This window comes from Boleophthalmus pectinirostris, unplaced genomic scaffold (assembly GCF_026225935.1).
Source record: "Boleophthalmus pectinirostris isolate CB_2022bp ecotype Guang Dong unplaced genomic scaffold, ASM2622593v1 HiC_scaffold_18, whole genome shotgun sequence".
NCBI lineage: Eukaryota > Metazoa > Chordata > Actinopteri > Gobiiformes > Gobiidae > Boleophthalmus > Boleophthalmus pectinirostris.
In genome coordinates, this window is record NW_026571133.1 from 8,902,803 (window position 1) to 8,920,330 (window position 17,528).

A 17,528-nucleotide genomic window follows, 5' to 3' on the forward strand; every position below is an offset into this window, starting at 1 on the left:
AGTACCAAATATATCTTAGATTTTTGCAATTTATATGACTTTTAAGATAAATTTTACTTATAAACTCATAGTATATTTATATATTAGTATTTATAGAGTATATAAGAGTTATTTTTAAGAGTTTTTAAATGTCCTGACAAGATCTTACAATCAGAATAGAACAAATTCAGATTTAAAAGTGCTTCTCAAGTCTTAAGTTACAGGCCTCAAATCCGAGTCAAGTCCCAAGCCATTCACCTTCGAGTCCAAGTCGAGTCCCAAGTCTTAGTCCGTTTTATCAAGTCAAGTCTCAAGTCCTAAAAATAGTGACTCAAGTCTGACTCAACATGTCACTTGTAGACTTACTCACAGTGGGAAGAGTCACCACAACTTTTACTCAGATAAGAAGAGTACTGTTACTTCAATAAAAAATAAATAATATTCCCAGTAAGAGTAAAAGTATGCTGCTGGAAAAGTGCTCTGAAAAGTACAAATTACATTATATTTGACCCAGAGTGAAGACCAAAACTCCAAAATCGGTTTCCTATCGGTCTCTATTCAGGCCCTCTCTACATTCAACACTATAGTTCCAGCTGATACCCAAATGTATGGATTGAGTTTTTGAGTCTGCTCCAACCAGGTCACTTGGCTGGGGACGCTCACACAGTATTTAGCATGTCCAAAAAGTAGTCCAGAGCCAACGCTGGTGGTATGTCAATGTTTTTAAGGTTTATTTCAGTAACTTCCTGTTTAAAATGTAACTGGCACAAAAATCACGTGTTTTTTTATTCTTGGTTCAGAGATCGCCCACTCACTTTAAGCAGGAACAGGGATTCAGATATAGGCAATTTTTTTTGTTTTGTTGACAAACTAGGAATATTTTTGTATTATTAAACAGGAATAAGAATTTGATCACTGAGATACATGGACAATAAAGCTTAACAAAAACAAGATGTCTTATTTTAAACCCAATACATGCTCTTCCACTTTGACTCCATGTTGTTTTTTTCTTGAAATGATCATTTATTTGGCATTTAATTTAACTATTTCCATGGAGACACCTCACCAGGCCAAGTTACGGGTCAGATCTGAGGCGAAGTGGACCTGCTTACAATACTAACACGTGTTTTTGCGGTAGTTTTGAGAAATAAAAACACCTGCAATTGAATAAATACATGATATATTTGTTCAATTCCGCTGTGGAACATCTCAGGCAAAGCAATAACATCACCATGGAGACAAGATGGCAGACCCTCCACCAGAAAAGTTACACAGTGCGCCTTTAGATCGACAGGTTTAATGATTTATACCAAATGAAAACACCAGTTCGTAGGTTCAGTGCATAATTTGCTTGAAAACCTCAGCTTTACTATGTCATATGATTTTGGAATTCTGCCCTCTGCTGGTGATGAGTGGACACTGCATCCTTTGAGATAAACATCTGTCCAATAGTTTGTGCAATTTTTGATGAATCTTTACCAAATGCATGTATTTATTTATTAGATAAGAAACAGTCGTACCAAACAACATCTGTAATTATAATAGGATAGCCAAATTATTGCAAAGATCTCTGTTAGTGCTGGGTATCGTGAAGAAGTTGGCGATACAATACATATCTTGATACAGTGAACTTTCAACTTGATACGTTTCGATTAGGGATGTAACAATAATATCGTATCGTCAGAGTTCTCAATAATATCATGGACCATCGCAACATATCGAATCACAAGTCTCTTTGCTTAAATTAAGAGTTATGGTGCAGCAATAGCTAAAAAAAAAAAACAGAGGGAACTACATAGATCATGATCCTTTGCTCCATTTCAGTGCAGACAACAAGCAGAAATAACACTTCTAAGCACTTTTAAGTCTTGTCAAGGCATTTTAAGAAGAAAAAGTAGTATATTAACAGTTTTAGCAGTTTAGCCTCCACAAAATATCGCAACAAATATCATACTGTGAGATGTATATCGTGAAAATATCGTACTGACAGATTTGGATATTGTTACATCTTTAATCGTGAGCTTTCCCACGATATCGCAATAAATATTGTATCGTGAGGTTCATACCGAGACAATATCGTATCATGAGACTTGGATATCGTTACACCCCTGGTTTCGATACAATATATTTCAAATTGATTCGATACGGTTCAATAAATAATAAAGGCTGTGATAGTAAAAGTCTTTGTTAAACCACTTCTTGTGTAAAGTTAATTTGAAACATGCATATTTAAATCCTCAAAACAGTGAATATGTCAAATGTGCTGCATAAACAAGTTTCTGTCTTCTAAACAAGCAATAAAACTGTAGAGCTGTAACAAAATTATTTGGTTAAGTATACCAAAAAATACTCTTTGGCGATATATCGATACAGCAGCCCATGATATCGACATGATACATAATACAAAAATAAATAAATGAAACCAAGTAGTGTACAGCAACGTGATAGTTTTTAAAGCAAGTTTTCCACACTTTAATTTCAACAGTTTTAGTTTTTTGGAGATTTCTACTGTTATAAACTTTGCATTTGAGCTGACAGACTGCACACAGCCCAGGGCTCTGCTGTGAGAAGTTTACTCTGAGACTGGATTGTTTGGCTGTGGCTTAGCACCTCATGACTATCTCTCTCTTTCACTCTCCCTCATTTTCTCTCCCTCTCTATTTCTCTCATCCAAATAACTCAAATTCTCTCATAATAATTCTCTCAATACTCTCTAAAATGAACTTCTCCACCAGCCTCCACCATCTCCACTTATAATCTTTACTTCACAGATGCCAGGTCAGCCTAGTCCTCCTCAAAACTGAAAGTAAACTCATATTATTATTGTAGGAGTTAGTGTGAGTACAAGCAAGCAGAAACCAGCTATGTAAACTCACAGTTTGGATACAGGGTCTGGCCGTATCAGCTGAGAGGATTTCAGACTCAAATACCCCAGTGTGCAGAGAAATAGGGCAGCAAAAGCAACTGATAAGCAGATGAAGTGAGCCATCGATGCTAAAATATAGGTTGGAGTCACGACATATACTAACATTTCTACATGCAAGACTTAAAAATGCATAAGAGACCCAAGATGTATGAACAATTTTGCTGTTATGTGTAGACATTGGTAACTTCTGAAGGTAATTTTTAAAGTATGTGATGGTAATGTCAGTGCAGTGGTGTCACAGTTCACCTGCATAATTCACTATGCAAATTTCCAGCGATTTTCTGACTAAGTTTTTTTTTTTTTTTTTTTTCTTCACCAATGTGTCTCATTCTTTCTGCCTCCGCTGCATCAATGTCAAACGCTGCTCAAGTACACGGGCTCTAAATGCTGTCAGACCAATTCGGGTTCATTCCATGTCTGCGTGTTCAGAAGCTGCAGTAAACAGCGTATCAGAGGAGACATACTTGTTGGAGTGTTCTTATTTATCGGCGGTGGCGTCAGTTGTGGCATTGCTCTATAATCTGATTGGTAGAGTAACACTACGCAGTTTTATATTCAACAGAGTGAGGAGACACGCGCGTAATGACCGCGGATGACAGGAGAGACACAGCCTCGCCATGTGCGCTCGCTCTCATGCCCACGAGCACAGATCTGTCCTAATAAAGACAAGTACTCACCGATGTCGGAGTTACAATACGCGTCCTGCGGGTGCGTGAGCGCGCACGAGCAGCCGTCCGCGAGCTGTAGCTGCAGGCTGCTGAAGACGAAGAGCAGGCTCACGAGGTGCTGGTACACTGACTGCATGGCTCCAAACTTTCCCGTGTGGCTGTGAGTCCGCTGTGGGCGCGTGCGTGTTACGGTAATGTCCCAGATGCTTGGGCTCTCTTGTGTCTCTTGTGTCTCTGCGGCTGAGCGCTTCTCTCTGCTCCCGCTCTGGCGCACGCCGTTCATATAGACCCCATGACGCGATCACGCCCCTCGCAGCGCGTGGAGCTGAAGGAGGGACAGCCAATCAGAGACCGCCCGTGCGCGATGACATACTGGAACTTCAGCCTCCCATGCGCCGCTTTATGAAGTTGTCATAGATACGCGATGTTTACAGTGCGCGCGTGTGTGCAGGCACGGTGCACGCGCGGGGGACGACGGAGCTCATCGTGTGGAGTAAGACCACTGTTTGAGAGAGAGCCTGGTGCTACTGCGCATGCCAAGTGTGTGCCAAAGCCTGGTGCCAGTGACTTCAAAACATCAGTCTGCCCTCATCATGCAGTACACAATCATTACTTATTGAACTTATCGCACCACCTCCTCTTTTAGTCAATAAAGAGTTCGTTTTACTGATGGCTTAATTAATTTTTATTGTGGCTTGTACAATCTTGAAACTTAAAGGATGCCTCTGATGCCACCAATGTCACCGATGCCACCGTCGAACTAAAACAATTAAAAAGGTGTAATATAAAAAACACAAAATAAAGACATGAACAATTACAAAATAACATACCTCGCTGGCTGACCCATACTTTGGAGGTAGAATGACCCTTTAAAACAACTTTATTCACTTTATTTTAACTTTAACTGACTACTGCTTCTCAACCAGGCGTGCATCTCTATCTGTGCGTCAAAACAACAACAGTTCCTACCTGCTAACTGCCAAAGTAAAAGCACAAAATCTTCTCTTATGTGCACATTAAATATTAATCAAGAATTAAATAAAAAGTAAATCAAAATCATGGCACTAAAAGAACTTATCCTTAAATATGATGGAAAAATATGATTTGTTTGTTTATTTTTATTTTATTTACTTATTTATTTACTTATTTATTTAATAGGGACAGTGCATATTAATGAACATCTACAACACTGCAGTGTAAATACACCAGTTTGTAGCAAAAATATTCTTATCTGTAGTCCCTAGGCAGGTAACGCCATAAATTTAACAGAGAAAAACAACAATAAAAGTGACAGATCTAAACTAAAAGTGTCCACAAGTCTGGTTTTCCTTTAGCCGCTGTTCTGTTTCAAGTGGGATTTGAAAGTGTCCAGTGTTGGAGTCTTTCTTATGGATAATGGGAGACTGTTCCAAAACTTAGTGCCTCTGAGTGAGAGCACGCATTGTCCGACTGTGGTTAGTGTTTATCATGGATACATTTTCTTTGCACTAGTGGGTTTGTTTGTTTTTCAGCACTACAGTTAGATTTGAGCTGTTGAGGGATGAATAAATAATTTCTATGACTCATTATAGATACAAACTTAGTGAAGTGTTTCATTCTGCTGTTTATTTATTGCAGTTTGTATGATTTGTTTTTTTTTTACTATATTGTTCATTTAGAATATTTTTACGGGATAATTCTGATTTAGACTAATATATCGTACTTCAAAATGTGTTATCATGACAAACCTAATGGACAGTCCTCTATTTTTAAAATGATTATACTACAATTCAGAGTTTATTATAGATTATTCACGGGCAGATTATATAAAAGTCGTACAAAAGCTATAAATAGTACGAAAATGTGCAGTAATAACGTGTGGATTGTAGAGTGTAGGCACTGGTGTCAGGGACCTGCTAATTACAGTTACATAATAGAAGATTCAGGTTAAGAAGTGTGATCCTAATCTCACTGTGAACCTGTACCGCTCATGGACTCTCATGGTACTTTAGTCACAATACTTAAAGAGCCCATATTTACGCTACTTTCTGATGTTATAATGTTGTTTCCTCATCACAAACAGACCTGGAGTTGAGTTTTGTTTCATTCACACATGTGTTTTTAAACTCCATGCATCTACACTTGAATCATTTGGATAATTTCGGTCATTCTCTACTGAACTAAACTTGAAAACTACCACTTTATGACATCATGAGGTGGAACAGAGCCTTTTGAGCTTGTGTGCGTATGTGCGATGAAAGAAAACACAACTCCAGGTCTGTTTTTGAGGAGGGAACAACATTATAACGTGACTTGAAGCTCACAAGAGTCAGTTTTGTCTAATGTAGGATGTTTAAATTTATGCACACAACCCGAACAACAAAAATGAGCTCCAGTTCTCGTAAAAGTTGTGGGTTAAATTGCGTCTTTCTGAGCCAGCGTTGCCAGTGTAATGCATTCCTGTGTCTGTACTGTAATATTGGGCACATGTTGGACTGTAGACGATATCAAAGCTTAGGGTGTAGAGCCCCACATGAGTCTCACATGACACTGACTCTACTGGGATAATACGCGTGTGCAGTGGAGCGTGTGGCTACTGGACATCCGAGTATTATGACCTGTGTCCAGAGGATCAAACAGAAGGTCTGGGCACCTGCTGTATGTCCACATCTCTGTCACGCACGCTGTTTTCTTTATTTTCCTCTGTCTTTATCGTTTATTGAAAATCCTATATTGTGCAAAATGAAGTCTCGTGAGCTTTAAGATATGTTAAAATATTGCTACCTCATCAAAACATACTCGGAGTTGTGTTTTGTTTCATTCACACATGTTTGCGTAACTCTTTATTGTTAGTCTGTCTACATCAAAGCAAAGTGCTCCCTTCCACCTTGTGATGTCACAGAGTGGTGGTTTTCAAATTCACAGTTGGCAATTCCACGGCTGAAGTTATCCAAATGATTAGTGAAGGTGTATAGAGTTTAAAAATACACACGTCAGTCACACACCTTTTTTTGTTTAGTTTTTATCGTTGTTGTTGTTGTTGTTGTTTCTCAGTGTAGGAGCAACCAGAATACTTATATGTGCAGTGTGTAACTTTTCTGGGGTTCGTCAGCTGTGTGTCTCTGTTCCACACTATGCCATTATGCACCTAGGCTAATTTATAGATCAGATCTATGGAGAGACAATCCAATTTGTACACATAGTAATTCAAAGGGCTTATAATAAGAATAAGATTAAAATATTTATTCATAAATATTTTGATGGTTTTATGATTTTCTATGATGTTTTAGTAAATAAAACAGCTGGAATATGATGGAGCTGTATGCACTCTGAGCTCTTACCATTTTATAAAAGGTACTAAAATCACAATGAGATCTGAGTTAACCTGCACATAGAGCTCAGACAAGTTTCTCTCTGTCACATATGCTTCATGTAAAAGCTCAGAACCTTCAGAATTCTCTCGCTGAGCTGTAGAAGCTGCACTAGGACTGGTCCAGGATTCGCTGCAGGTACTAAGGTTCAGTAGCCAGGCTGGCACCACTTAGTGCCTGTGCTCAATTTAATTTCTTTCCAGCGACTAGGTCAGGATTCGGAATACACTAGATGGTTTGCAAGAACCCTGGAAGTTGTAGACCGCGCATCAGCCAATCAGCGAAAAGCTGTGAAGCCATGACTGGGTCCTTTATGTGGAACAGCACAACAGTAAACAAAGCAGTCAAGATGGATGTAGATGACGTCATACATTCTGCGTTGGCAACGATTCCTGAGATCGAGGATTTAAAGCCGGAACAAAGAGAATGTTTAGTGAATTTTATCAAGGGGAAAGACATTACTTCCCTTTTTTCTATGGGATTTGGCGCATACTTACGTCATGACGAAATACCAGTGATTAGTTAAATAAAAAAAGTACCCATCTACCATCTAGCGAACGAATCCTAATGCTGCGAGGTCAGACGGTTTCCACGAAGTGAAACCGGCTGATGAATCAGGCTAGGGGTTTAGGTAGTGACCATTCAGATCAGAGAGAGAGAGAAGCACTTGTTGGAGTATACAGTTACCACCTCATGACATCAGCAGGTGGAAAAGAGCATTATATGATCTATGGAATGGCAGGAAGAAACTAAACACAATTTGCGTAACATGTCACCTTTAATTATTGATACTTTGCAGTGACTTCACAATGGGGGTGTTCTACATTTATTTGCAGCTGATGGTATTGTAAGCAGGTTGTCAGAAAACAACAGTTTAGGAGTTTGATTTTCACAAAAACTGAAACTGAAAAACTTTTTGTGACTGTAATTTTATGTGAGAGAAATTTTTTTACGTGCCCATATCATCTTATCTGTTGTAGTTTACCGCTTAATTATCTCCTTCTGGTCAGACTGTGTTCAAATAAAACTCAGATTAAAGTCTAACTTGAGTAAACAGAGCTTCCGACAGAGCAGTGCTTCCCAATAGCTTCACACTCCCTGGGAATTTGGATGACGTCACCTGTAAACTATCAACTTATTATTTCCTTGGATAAAATTGCAACCCTAAGTAAACCCGTTCCTCAGACAGCTGGATTTATAATTTACAATCCCAGCTCAGGTGATGAATCGGGAGGGTCACTGAGAGCGGGTGAAAACAGTGAATCATTGACTTCCTATTGCATCCTCTGACCTCACTCTTAAAGATCTGCAGCGGGCCACATTCCTCTCATACTCGAGCTGTATATGCACTATAATAACAAGCAGAACACAAGAGGAAATGACCAAATATGGAGACGCGTACATAAAAACCAGAGTCACTTTTGAGTTATTGTTTAGACTAATTTGTACTGGGAGTTTTATGTCACAATAAATATCAACAATCTATGTAGCAGCTCTGACTCTTATATCTCCATATGGAAAGTCTGCAGTATACTGAGAAGAGAGAAATATTGCCAGGACCTGAAGTACAAATTTTAAGATTTTGTGCATCTGTTTTTCCGCTCTATTGTAATTTGTTGGTACTTTTTTTTATTTTCTTTCCTGTAAAAAGCAAGGGGTGAGCCTGAGTGCATGAGATGGTTTGCCAAAGTCCTGCACGGGTCCATTTTTGGAGACCCGCACCCACCTGCACCTACGCAGTACAGCACTGCACCTGCCCCTTAACCCATGATTATATCAAAGTTAAACCCACCTGTGCCCATGATAAATTAAAAGTAATTAAAAGAATTCTAACTTAAAAGCATTCTAACTGAAGCATCCATCAGAATACGAAATGAGAAGTTACTTTTTACTTTTTTACCGACTTCAAGAATTACAATCACGAAATGAAATGAAACAGTTACGCTTTCTTCATTACGAATACGAATTCACAGACGCGACTCGACTGTCATCACTTCACAGGCATTATTTACTGAGCAGAAGAAACATGGATGAGAAGTCGTATTTTTGTGCCGCACATGCCACGGACCAAACCAGGACTAACTCAGGACTAACTCAGGACTGATTCCAGGACTGAACTAGAACTAACTCAGGACTAACTCAGGATTGATTTCAGCACTGAACGAGGAGGACTAAATCAGGACTGAACTAGAACTAAACCAGGACTAAACCAGGACTAAACCAGGACTGAACCAGAACTGAACCAGGACTCACTGTCGGGACGGGCTCAGAGGTGACCGCAGGTGAAAGGACCGGTGCAGAGCTCCACATCCCACAGAGGTAAGCGCAGCCGATGCCCAGTCCAAGGTTAGTCCCGGTTTAGACCTGGTTTAGACTTGGTTTAGTCCTGGTGTAGTCCTTGTTTAATCCTTGTTTAGTCCTGACCCGCCCGTGTGTAATTACTACCAGCCTGCATACCCACCCATAAAATTCCATAACATCAAAACCCGCCTGTTTCAGAAACTATTTGCCCGTACCCGGTGCAGGACTCTGTGGTGTGCCCCAGCCACTATTACTCAATACTAAAGGGTACATTGACCTTTTGGCCCTGTCACACCTTGAAGATTTAGCCAGCGTATGCCGACGTACCAGAATTTTCCTAAAACGCTGGTATACACTGAACTATCACTGTTTTGGGTTTGTTTTTTTCAGTTTTGGGCATATACATAGCTTATTCAGAACAAGTTGGACTTATACATGACATATTAGTAACTTATATAGAATGTTTTGATTAGGGATGGGCATTCGATGAAATTTTCTTAATCGATCGTCGGAAGAATTAACGGATCGATTATCGATTAATCATTAACGTGTTTATATTAAAATGATCATCATTATTATTACTATCTGCACTACTAATCTGCATAAATAAATTCAACTTTACGACATATAAACCGTAACGACTCTAGAGCCACATCAATCCGTTTGAGATTATAATGTGTTTAACGCAGTTTTGCGCAACTCTCACAAAAACGAAACTTAAAACCGCATCACTAATTTGCAGAAACTAAGCGAAGATAAAACTACAGCTCTTGTGCGCTGATGCGGTCAACTTCTGTCGGATTAAAAGACATGATTCAGTGGAATACAGGTTAGTGTGACCATATTTGCGTTTGTCAAAACCAGGAAACCATACGGGAGGTGGGAGGTGGGTCCTCGTCATCGACATTGCGCGACTCTCACCTGGTAAAACTTTTTCTCACTGGACACCGAAACATATGTGCTGCTTTGTACACTGTGCACATGGACTCACACTTGTCCCGAACGCAACGGAAAGCGTGGAATTTCTTGTACAAGTCATCGTTAAATACGCATTTGCGTTGCAGACTGACTGACTGTTTGTGTTTGCTCGCTCCTTCTGAGTGCAGAGAGCTACATATATGGACCCCTGTTTGGTCACGCTACGCACAGCAACCTACATTCGGTTTGTCGATTAAAATGAACGTAATCGATGAAATTCTTAATGATCAATTATCGATTAATCAATTAATCATGCCCATCCCTAGTTTTAATAACTTCTAACTTATACCAACTAATGCTTAGCGTGTTGCCAGCGGCCACAACTTATGCCCAACAACAGTCTAACTTATGCACAGCGCACGGCAGCGTACCGCCGACGATCACATGTCGTTGCCTATAAAAAGGCTGCTGCTCGACAATTCATAACTACACTTCACATCGCAGTAGTGTGATCTCTTCTTCTAGTGGCTCTATTGGCACGCAGCTGGTACAGTGACAAATCGATGAGATCATGATGATGTTGGAGGACAGTTAGTATGTATTCCCGTCTCAGCTTTCCCGAATCCTCCATCTCTCTGATGATGTGTAGCAGGTGGAACCACGAGGTCTGCTCACCATGAAGTCTGGAGGAGAACTGACAGTTTCCCCATTTTTATAAATCAGTTTCCCTGCATGCTGCCAATACGCCATTATAAGGTAACTATAAGTTAGAAACACATTCAGTAAGTTCTGTGATCGTCAGAACATGTCAAATATGTCTTCATACTGTCAATGTGCATTGGAGGTAAATTCGATATAAGTTGCACATAGTTTTAAAGCACATTACTCATAAGTTATGGGTACGCTAGACATTATTCCAGTGTATTTGGACTTACGAGTAACTTACAATTAACATGTGTGAACGTGTGTGATTGCATAACCTACCTACAACTTATGGCCCATGTATGCAGGACGTATAAACACACGCTGACATGCGTTGAGAAATTTTCAGCATGCTCAAAATGTTTTTGATGACCTTGCCAAATGTCGACGTATGCCAGCGTGCTTCAGCGTGCTCATAACTTATACAATACTTACCTAGAACTTATACGACGTACACCAGCATATTTGCCACATTTTTCATACGTCAGCATGTGATAGCCCCTTTATGAGATTTAACAGTGTTTCATCATCATTAACTCGCAGGTCAGATCACAGGTTAGTGGTGTTATTCCATTTTCTGCAGATGATGAATGCTGTTGTTGTGTTCTTGGGCAAAACACTTAACTAATCTCGCCACAAGTGTCTGTGTACGCTGTTATATGAATGTGTGTGAATGGGTGAGTGGTTCCTTGATTTAAAGTGCTTTGAAATGTGGAAAAGTGCTGTATAAAAATGTGACCATTTTCCATTTACCAATTGAAATTGGCATTTTCCTGTAATATCCCATCTCTAAAGTTTCCTAACCTTTTGTCTAGACTATGTTCTGTACATTCTCAGTACAATATGTTGTAAATTTAATAAATTTATCTGTCAGTATAAAACACACATAACACATTTTCCCAAATTTGTTTAACTTCTCTTGAGTTTTCCATCCAAAACAATTTGCAAAATGCACATGCTCCCTTGAAAACTGCTCATATCTGACACCTTTTCCACACAGTGCAAAATCACTAACCTTGTGTTTTTCTTTGTTTTGGAGACTTTTATTTTGTGACTTCTGTTTCATAATAAATTGACAGAAAGCAGGAGCCCATTCACTTGTTGCCTTCAGCCCTGATTAGAAAGACGGAGACCAGACCAACTCCGGGAAAGCACTTGATGTACTTTTCACGCTTTAAGTATCCGCGGTAACTATGTAAACTTCCACTCGATGTTTAATCTATGTACAATATATAGGCCAGTGGCTGTTTTAGTTTGCACAGGGAGGCTGCCAGGGCTGATAATCCACATAGGACTGCTGTCTGATTAATGGTACTCCTTAAAAGTGCTTCCCATTGAGAGTGCAGAGGTGGAGCTGTTTAATGTCAATTTAAAACTGAGCAGATCTGACCAGTCTTCAGACGTATATGTCTCTCTTTATGAGTTATTAAAGGTCCATATGACACAAAATGGACTCTTGTGAGCTTTAAACCATGTGTGAATCCTGTTACCTCCTCAGTTTTCAAGTTAACAGTTACTTTTTACTCTCCAGGTGTGTTTTTTGATGAGGAAACAACATTATACATAGATCAGAAAATAGCCTAATGCAGTTTATGGTTGATGAGTCAAAGATTTTTACTCAAATGGCATGTTTCCTCCTTGCTTTTTCATTTATTTATTTATCTATCTGGACAGACAGGAGCAGAGGGGAAAAGAGAAGGTTATGTCTTCAGTAATTGGATGTTTCAGTTGACATGAGTGGATCAGGATCAGGATTTGGTGTAAGCCCTGTTGATGGATTGACAGTGATTGGCACCATTGATTAGGGGCAGTGTTGGGAAGTAACTCACCCACAAAGTGATCATGATTGTGAATGATGCAAGTCACCCCACACACAATCTGTTCAGCCTCCAGCAGTTTGGGAGGAGGTAAAGGAGCCTCCATTTCTGCACCATCAGACTCACTAACAGCTTCGTCCACCGGGCTGTTAGGATGCTGAACTCTCTCTAACCACCAGGCGGCCAGGAAGCTAGCTCTCCCCAAAGAACACTTGAACTTTTTCATTTTTTATTTATTTATACACTTGGGAATGAGAAACACAATTTTTCATTCTTCATATGTTTCGTATGACAATAAACTTTTTGAATTTGAATTGAATAATTGAATAAATATACTGATAATAAGTATAAATGCATCCTGAATTTCGGACTTCCAGTCATTGCGCAATGCATACTGGGAAGGATCCTCAGAAAAAGTGAGCATCAGGCCCTCATGTTTGATTGCCCATTGGGATGTGTCTATTGCCAATTTTATGTCTTTTGAACGATATCGCTTTTGTTTCTGGTTCTGATATTGTCATATTTTAGTTATGGGATTCGGACATCGTAATTGTGTGGTTGTTGGATGTCCTAACAGTGGAAAACGGCTTGAGAAATGAGCTTCGGAAGTTTGCGAACTCCAGGGGGAATCAGATCTGTGTGACTGCAAACCTCCGTTCAAACTGTTTCCCAGCGGAGTTGAAAAATAGTGAAAAGCGAAGGAAGGACCAAATAAGTAACCTTTGGCTGCCTAAGAAATCATCCAGAGTTTGCGGCGAACATTTTGTATGTGGAGCTCCATCAAAGCAAAATCCCTTTTGTTAAGCGAAAGATACAGATGACCTCGTTCCCGGTGTCTGTGTGTTTTAATGTGTTTGTGAATGGGTTGACATAAAGTGTTTTGAAGTTGGAAAAGCAGTATGTAAAATGTGACCATATAATAGCAATAATAATATAATAATAATGAATCTTTAATTGACAAAGCACTTTTAAAAACAAGGTTTACAAAGTGCTGTACAGTCAGCAAAGAACAATCATACAAAAAGCATAAAAAACAGACAAAAACTGACAATGAGGCAGACAGTAATAGGATAGAAATAAATGAATAAAATAAATCAAATCAAGTTAATTGTTAAAGGAAGAAACTGATTTAAAAGTTGGTACAGATGATGTAAGCCTTATCTTATAGTAAATGAATCATCTCCCATATGAATGAATGAAGCTTTAGACTGCCTCCCCCGGTCTGTGTCCTTCTCTCATAACTGTGCGATGTGTCAAAAGTCTTCTGTGGTTTTTATATTTTACATCATTGAGCGTTTTCACAGACTCTCCGACCACAGCCGCCAAAGAGGAGACGTTACATTAGGCTAAACGCCGGACACAAAGGGACTCCCCGGCTATAAAAGGGAATAGAACCAGCAGTCTTCCCCCTCGCCCCCACGCCGGGGTCTGCAGTGTGGTCAGGAAACCCCACAAAATGAATACGTATGTGTTACAGCACGAGACTATGAGCCACCGGGCTGACCATAAACACACAGAGCACGGAAAACTGCACGGAGGGATTCCTGCAGGCTGAGGGAACGCCTGGGAAGAGACGGGAAGAGACGGAGAGAGGGAGAGAGGGAGAGGTGTGGGCTGGGGGGGGAGTGAGATAGGTGAGAGAGAAGGAAGAAAGGTGAGAGAGAGAGTAAGAGAGAGGGAGAAAGAGTAAGAACAGGAGAGAGAGAAAGAGGGGGGAAAGAGGGTAAGACAGGGGGAAAGAGTAAGAGCAGGCAGGGAGAGTAATAGAGGGAGAGAAAGAGAGAGAGAGGGAGAAAGACTGAGTAAGAGGGGGAGAGAGAGTAAGATAGGGAGAAAGAGAGAGTAAGAACAAGAGAGAAAGTAAGAGGGGGAGAAAGAGGGTAAGAGAAGGAAAAAGAGAGATTAAAAGGGGGATAGAGAAAGAGAGGGAGAAAGAGTAAGAGGGGGAGATAGAGAGTAAAAACGAGAGAGAGAGTAAGAGAGGGAGAGAGAGTAAGAGCGGTAGAGAGATTAAAAGAGGGAGAGAGAGAGTAAGAGAGAGGGAGAAAGAGTAAGAACAGGAGAGAGAGAAAGAGGGGGGAAAGAGGGTAAGATGGGGGAAAGAGTAAGAGCAGGCAGGGAGAGTAAAAGAGGGAGAGAAAGAGAGAGAGGGAGAAAGACTGAGTAAGAGGGGGAGAGAGAGTAAGAACAAGAGAGACAGTAAGAGGGGGAGAAAGAGGGTAAGAGAAGGAGAGAGAGTGTAAGAACAGGAGAGAGAGTAAGAGGGGTAGAGAGAGCGTAAGAAAGGAGGAAGTAGAGAGTAAAAAAGGGACAGAGAGAGTAAGAGATGGGGAGAGAGGGGGAAAGAGAGAATAAGAGGGAGAGAAAGAGATTAAGAATGGGAGTAAGAGGGGGAGAAAGCGTAAGAGATGGAGAGAGAAAGTAAGAAAGGGAGAAAGAGAGAGTAAGAGGGGGAGAGAGAGTAAGAGAAGGAGAGAAAGAGAGAGTAAGAATGGGAGAGAGTAAGAGGTGGAGAGAGAGGGTAAGAGAGGGAGAAGGAGAGCAATGGGGTAGAGAGAGAGTAACAGGGAGAAAAAGAGAGTAAGAACAGGAGAGAGAGTAAGAAAAGGGGAGAGCGCACAACAGGTGGAGAGAGAGGAGGAAAGAGAGAGTAAGAGGGGGAAAGAGAAAAAGTATTAGGGAGAGAGTAAGAGAGGGAGAAAGAGAGAGTGAGAGAGGGAGAAAGAGTAAGAACAAGAGAGAGAGAGTAAGAGGGGGAGAGAGAGGGAGAAAGAGAGACTAAGAGGGGGAGAGAGGGGGTAAGAGAGCAAGAGAGAGAGTAATAGAGGGAGAAAGGGAGACTAAGAAAGGGAGAGAGCAAGAGGTGGAGAAAAAGTAAGAGAGAGAGTAAGAGATAATAAGAAGGGGAGAAAGAAAGTCAGAACAAGAGAGAGAGAGTAAGAGGGGGAGAGAGAGTAAGAGGGCGACAGAGAGGGTAACAGAGGGAGAAAGAAAGTAAGAGAGGGAAAGAGAGGGTAAGAGGGGGAGGGAGAGTAAGAGAGAGAGAAAGAGAGAGTAAGAACAAGAGAGAGAGAGAGTAGGAGAGGGAGAAAGAGAGTGTAAGAAAAAGGGAGAGAGCGTAAGAGGTGGAGAAAGAGGAGGAAAGAGAGAGAGAGTAAGAGGGGGAGAAAGAGAGAGTAAGAAAAGGGTAGAGAGCATAAGAGGTGGAGAGGAGGAAAGAGAGAGTAAGAGGGGGGAGAGGGTAAGAGAGGGAGAAAGAGAGAATGAGAGAGGGAGAAAGAGAGTAAGAACAAGAGAGAGTAAGAAAGGGGAAAGAGTAAGAGAGGCAGAAAGAAAAGGTAAGAGGGAGAAAGAGAGTAAGGGGGTAGAGAGGGTAAGAAAGGGAGAAAGAGCGAGTAAGACCGGGAGAGAGAGAGGGTAAGAGAGGGAGGAAGAGAGTAAGAAAAGGTGAGAGAGAGGATAAAAGTAGGAGAAAGAGAGAGAGCAAGACCGGGAGAGCGAGTGTAAGAGATGGAGAGAGAAACAAAGAGAGAGAGCGGAGGAAGTAAGAAAAGGGGAGAGAGACAAAGAGTAAGCGAGGGGGAGAGAGGAGGGAGAGGGAGTAAAAGAGGGGGAGAGAAGAGAAAAGGATAGATAGAGAGAGAGAGAAAGCTGAGGTAAGTGAATGTGGTTTAGTCCATACCACAGTAATGTATGGGAGCGAGAGCTAAACTAGGTCAGGAGCAGCAGACTATAGCTGTAGTAGTAATCACATTCACTCTAATGTAAATGTAATGTAAATAAGAATTTGTTCTGGTCAAACAAACGTTAAATAAATAAAATAAAATATCCTGAAAATCCTAAATTAGACGTATAGTTACAGTGTAGTTATAATGCCATCGTTTTTATAAATTTATTGTTTTATTTGCTTATCATGTAACTTGACAAGTGCCATTTTTATGTATTTTTCTTGTTCTTTTTTTTCCAACATTGTCCGAATAACTTTATTAGTTGAAGCAATCACATCTCCGTGGCGACAAACAAGTAACACAATGTACCTTTTCAGACAATGAAGACAAACAAAATTTATACTGAAACAATGTACAACTTCACATATGTTTCCGATGAGTTTCCAACATATAACATTTTTAAAGCTTTAGTTTAACATAAAATATAACTCTTTACAGCGTGATGGTGCTAATGCCAGTCTAAATTACCACTCACACTGATTAACAGCTTTGCGCCTTTCATCTCGGGCCATTATTCTCCCTAAAACAGCATTAAAAACCGAGCGTGTAAACTGATCTTCCTTCACTTTGCCTAATACAGCTCTCTTTAGTCTGCAGACGCCTTCATCTCGTCACCGAGCTGTGCCCCGCTAATCCCCTAATGTGGGAGAAACGGTAAATCAGGCCGGAGCTGGTAAGAGGCCGGTGTTCCCAGAAACTCGAGCCCCCAGGAAACGAGGGACATGTGGGAGGAGAGTTCCACTTTCGAGGTCCCCCCTGTGAGTCACAGAGCCGCAGGTCAAGGCCCCAACGGACGTGGAGTCACATTTTAACAGGGTGGAGAGAAGAGTTAAATTTAGGCACTTGTTAGGTTTTATGACAAATCCTCTAAAATAGCTGTCTATTTTCACAGGAAAGACAAATTAGTGTGAGTCAGATGCCCAAAGGTGAGCTACTTGTGTGTTAGGATTAGCAAACTTTCGGCAGACTTAATATTAGGAGGTGGCTTAAAGTAGCCTGATTCATCAGCCGGTTTCTTTTCATGGAAACCGTCTGACCTCGCAGTATCAGGATTCATTCTCTCGATGGTAGACAGGTACTGCTATTTGGTCGTGACGTATGTAATGCGCCATTAACGTTGGTAACTAATTAAGCTTTTC

General features: G+C 40.6%; 2 protein-coding genes across 2 annotated transcripts in view; one reads left to right on the forward strand and one right to left on the reverse strand.

Annotated features, from left to right (window-relative positions):
- Positions 1-3,871, reverse strand: part of LOC110168476 (metalloproteinase inhibitor 3) — a 42,451-nt gene extending 38,580 nt beyond the window's left edge. Inside the window, 1 exon segment of the mRNA XM_055153308.1 lies at positions 3,583-3,871. Within this exon segment, the coding sequence (XP_055009283.1) occupies positions 3,583-3,856 (274 nt within the window). The 5' untranslated portion in view covers positions 3,857-3,871.
- Positions 1-17,528, forward strand: part of LOC110168475 (synapsin-3-like) — a 186,687-nt gene that overhangs the window by 100,876 nt on the left and 68,283 nt on the right. The gene's annotated exons all lie outside the window — the stretch shown is intronic.